Below are 5,408 nucleotides of genomic sequence, written 5' to 3' on the forward strand. Positions count from 1 at the left end.
ACACAGCAGTCCAAACTGCTTCATCAACTCCAAGAAGACCTCGAAGTCTATTCTGAGCTCTTCCCACCAAAGATGTTCGGCTAACTTCTCCTCCAGTATACCTTTATTATCAAGTTTATTCCAAAGTGGCATCATTGTAGCCCACTGAAAGTGTGATAATTGAGAAGAAATTATTAATCGCAGTATCTTACCACATGATTGCTAACAGACATATTTTTTTAATCACATTTACCTTGTCAACAGGTTTTACCACTGTGATGATTTTTCTCAAGAAGTCGATCAACTTCCGTGGGTTTGTTATTACTGTATGCTTTAGAAGTTTGTGGTTCTCAAAGAACAGAATGATACCAAGATCGTGTAAGTAGTTTAGGAGGGTGCGGATGCTGTCCTTTTTGTAAATTTCGCATTCATGTGCAACTTTACAGACCTAATACAATAAAAAGTACACAACATTAATTTCACAAGTAAATAATAATAATAATAATCGTGCAATTCATGATTCGATACACTTTTCTATACAAATGTATAATAAAAAGCATACTTCATCGTAAGTCTTGCACATAGTTGTCCTACCAATCTCCTGCAATATTTGTTGAAATTTCAGCCACCTGAGCGGGATCGTCTCATGCATCGTTGTAAGAAATCCATCAACAACACGTTTAAGTTCATCCACCACCTCGCTTTGTGATGCAAACTTGTTGTCGATGGCGTAAATTGTTCGCTTCACATGACTTTCATACGGAGTACCTTTAATTCTTTCGAAAATTATTCCAAACTGTTCTTCAATCTGAATAATTAAAGTGAAACAATTGAGGGCTTAATCTGGTTTTGAATTATACAAGGTTAAGGCAAGGTAACATTCTTCCCCTTGTCTTCATTTTAAAGTTGGTTGTTTCCTAAGTAAATTTAATCTTTTCAGTGTTGGAAACAGGGGATGTTGCCCTAGTTGCCTGGGCAACACCCTTGATTTCATGTGGAAAAAAATTATTTAATATTCATATCAAAATCAAATAAAATCAAATTTATTTCACTTGCAACATAGATTACATACACAATTAACTTGTAGAGCATATTCATTTCATTATAACAATAGTATTCGCGATTTTACCTTCTTCCATTAATAGATCTTCTTCCGTTTACACTAGTACGTTAAAGCCTATTTTATTATCAGGTCTCTTATTGTAGGCCCAGTATTATATATGTTATATATCTCATAAATTTGTTTATATAGGCCTATATTCAATTTATGGCCTTTTAAAGCTTGCTCCAGTGGTGGCGCCAGAGGGGAGAGGGGCTGGGGCTATAGCCCCCCATCGGGGAAGACGATAAATTTTGTCGGGGAACAAACAACTAAAAAAAAAATATTTACATGTAATATTCGTTTAGCCACCATATTGTAATCACAACAACAACAACAACAACAACAACAACAACAACAACAACAATAATAACAATAATAATATTAATAATAATAATAATAATAATTCAATGAGACTAATAAAAAATAACTTGCGTTCTCTTATGACAAATGCTCATTTAGATAGCCTCATGATGGTTGGAATACATTGTGATAGGTGAAAGCGTGGTTGACAGATTTCATGCAAAATTTCCAAATTATAGAATTTCACTTAATTTATGGTTACATTGCATACATTGTTTCTTGTTTCATTCAAAATGTTTTGGTTTTGGAAGCTGATTTCAACATTAGAAAGCATAGCCTACATGAAGTCATATTATAGTAACTCTATGCCTATCAAATAAGTAATAAAAATTCGCCATAATTTGTCAGTCTATATCCTTGGCTCCTAAGAGGCCCGCAATGCAACTCAATTTGGCCAGCGAGGAAAAACAAAATAATAGTTAATTATTTAAAACACATTAATGAGATAGGCCTATATAATAATGGTTGACTTAGAGCACATATTGCGGAGACTTCTATGCACGTAATAAACATTAAAACAAAAAGTACCTGTATTTATATAAAGATATAAAGAAAATTATATTCAAATTTTACCTCAGCCCAACCATGGTGGGGCCGACTTGGTATATATCCTGCATTTGTGAAAGTAGATCCCCGGGCCCCCTCTATTTTGAATTCCTGGATCTGCCACAGAATATATTTAGGAAAAAAGTCGAACAAAACTTTAAGTCAAACAATATGAAAAAAGTCTGGCAGGGTATGAAACTCCTGATGGCTACACAAATGGTGGTAATATACCTACCCCAATTCCGAATGTAACAGTGCAATATGTAAATGAGCTAAATGAATTTTATAATCGTTTTAATGGTTATGATTTTAAGGAAGAGAGGAGGTCCTTGTTTAACTCGTGTCGGGTCACTGAAGAGGACCCTAAATTCATTGTTAATATTTCTGATATTCATAATGAATTCATGAAACTCAATCCATCGAAGGCTGCTGGTCCAGACAAGATCCCACCACGAGTACTTAAGGTCTGCTCTCCTCATCTTGATGGTATTTTTACTTACATTTTTAATCTTTGTCTCTTAAATCATACATTCCCTGATCTCTGGAAACTTTCATGCATAATACCGGTACCCAAAAAACCAAAAATTACTTGTATGAATGATCTAAGGCTCGTTGCGCTTACCTCTGTTGTTATGAAAACTTTGGAACGCATTATTTTAAGAATTACCTTATGGAACCCTATGTGAAAAAGGTTTTAGATCCATTGCAATTCGCTTATCGATCATCACGGAGTACCAGCGATGCAATACTCCATAAATTACACAGTCTATACTCACATCTTGATAATACAAATAAAGGCCATTCTGCACGTATCATGTATTTTGACTTTCAGTCGGCATTCAATACTATACAGCCCCATGTTCTTGCGAGAAAAATGTTGGATATGCTGTTCCCCCGTCCAATTGTACGTTTAATTTTAAATTTGTGATAGGAAACAATTTGTGAAAATAAATGAAGTTGAATCCGAAATTCTTACTTCTGATACGGGTGTCCCGCAGGGTACAGTTAAGTTAAGTTATAGACTTGTAAAATTCGCTGATGATACCAGCACAATCAGCCTCATTATCTCAGATAACGACACACATTATCGTAACGAAATAAAAAGGTTTGTTGAATTTTGCGACAATAATTACCTACAAATTAATCATACAAAAACAAAGGAGATGATTATTGACTTTAGAACCAAACATAAATTTCAATTTCAACAATAATCATAAAAGGAGAAGAAATAGAAATAGTTGATAATTATAAATATCTGGGCATTGTTTTTAACAATCGATTGAGCTGGAGTGATCATATTGACTTCCTGTGTAAAAAATTAAATCCTAGAATGTATTGTTTGAGAACTCTATTTAAATTTAATTCAAGTGAACCTATGTTACTTTCTTTTTATAGATCTGTTGTTTGTAGTGTTTGGACATATGGCCTTGCTTGTTGGGCTGGTAATGCTGCCCGAGTGGATAAAGGACGTATTGACACTTTCATCCGTCAGGCTTGTAAAATGATTGGTCTACAGTTGCCCTCCATTAGTGAGGTGTATCTAGAACATCTTCAGAGAACCTTCCATCGTATTGAGTTAGATACCTCTATTCACTCCATCATGCTATTATTAACCAACTTAATCCAAGTGGTAGAATGAGGCTACTCAGAGCAAAAACAAACCGTTATGCGAAGTCATTTATCCCCTCTGGCATCACCCAGTTCAACAAGAGGTTTAGAAGATAATTCATTATCAATATAATAATATTAATGATAATTTTAACTGTATTAATTACGATAATGATAATAATAATAATAATGATAATAATAATAACAATAACAATAATAATAATAGTAATAATAATCATAACCAGACCTCTGCGAGGGCCACGGTTCCTATGCGGGCATTCGTAAAATATTGCACTACTCTATTTTCGATCATGTAGATATGGCAACTAACGAGGGAGTGCTCGTTTTAATTTGAGATGACAAACACATTTAACGGCAGATAGTTTCAGTTTTATCGTATGTAATCATTGCAATCATCAGGTGCTAGAAGTGCGTAGTGCAATAAAATGTTGTATATACATATATATACATATATATATATATATATATATATATATAATATAGGCTTATATTTATATATACATGTACCAGTACATGATATATGTACATATGAATATGATTTTGACATGAAGTAATTGAGAACAGTTATTAATATTAATTTCATTATTATTATTATGTTTATCAGCATCATTGTCATTATTATCCACAACATCAACATGTCATTATCATTAATATCATCATTAACATCAAAATCATAATTAATTAGCATCATCATCCTCATCAGTTATTAATAATAATGATGTATTTGCTAATATATTATATGTAGGCTATATACAGTCGACTCCGCCTAAGTCGAATCTAATGGGACTGGCATAAAAGGATCGAGTTATACAGATTTCGACTTGCAAATTTTCGAAAAAAAAAAAATATTAACATAGAACAATACTATGTGTACTCAATGCCCACAAAATCGAATTTCACGCAAAACCGAACATTGTCCTAAAATTATTCCTATTCGTCTTTTAATAAAATACTTTCCTGAAAACATGAACTCCCTATTCCGAATCTGGGACGATTTGTCCAATTCAGGACGGTAACACCATAGAGAAAATAGAACAGTTCTATTTTCTCTATGGTAACACTCACTGGAAAAACCAGACGATAGTTAAATAGACATCATTTAACGACAAGCATACCACACGCTGTGAAAACGAGACGACGCTTAGCTGTATTCGCATTGCCATGGATATTATCCGTTGATTAACATGACACGCCAGTAGACGTTTTGTTGGTTAATTATGAAGTGTTTTAATTAGTGTATGCTTGCTTTCAATCCTTAAAAACCATTTGGAATCAACCTGAAATAAAGACGGAACTCGACAAAGCAAGTTCCTACTGGTTATTCTTTTTAGTAGACGTCTAATTCAAATTCGTTAGATTCGTCAGTGTTTATTGCAAATGCACCTCAAGATGCTATTCAAAACATGTTGCTAATTTTATTACAGAGGAAATTTGTAGAGAATAAAATCTAATTTGTTAGGTTTATTTAGATTTGACTCTGAAATAATGCCATAAGGGTTTCTTATTTGTTTTTTGCTTTGTTTTATAAATTTGTTAAACAAAACATTCTTGATTTCACCGAGCTTGTTTACTGTCACGCACTATGAAACTTTGAGCGATCTGACGTCATCACAGCCGGAGCACATGTCTAGTTAGCCTGGGTTCCAGCATAATACCTCCATGGTTCCAGGCACTAATTTTAGGTTACTCACTCTTTATTGCACTTAGTGCGCGCCATACCTAATTTAATTGGCGTCCCATACTCGATTTCTTTTTTTTCGAATTAGGGCCTGGGCAAACGATTCATGCGTGC

The 5,408-nt window shown here is 33.8% G+C and overlaps 1 protein-coding gene across 1 annotated transcript in view; it reads right to left on the reverse strand.

Annotated features, from left to right (window-relative positions):
* The window catches only part of LOC117119863, a 24,007-nt gene that overhangs the window by 1,405 nt on the left and 17,194 nt on the right, over positions 1–5,408 (reverse strand). The window contains exons 5-7 of the mRNA XM_033264844.1: positions 542–787; positions 233–427; positions 5–144 (exon numbers count right to left, since the gene is read on the reverse strand). Coding sequence (XP_033120735.1) covers positions 5–144; positions 233–427; positions 542–787 — 581 coding nt within the window. The remainder of the gene's footprint in view (positions 1–4; positions 145–232; positions 428–541; positions 788–5,408) is intronic.

This window comes from Anneissia japonica, unplaced genomic scaffold, assembly GCF_011630105.1.
Source record: "Anneissia japonica isolate Jap-2015-1 unplaced genomic scaffold, ASM1163010v1 scaffold724_len3256291_cov202, whole genome shotgun sequence".
Taxonomy (NCBI): Eukaryota; Metazoa; Echinodermata; class Crinoidea; order Comatulida; family Comatulidae; genus Anneissia; species Anneissia japonica.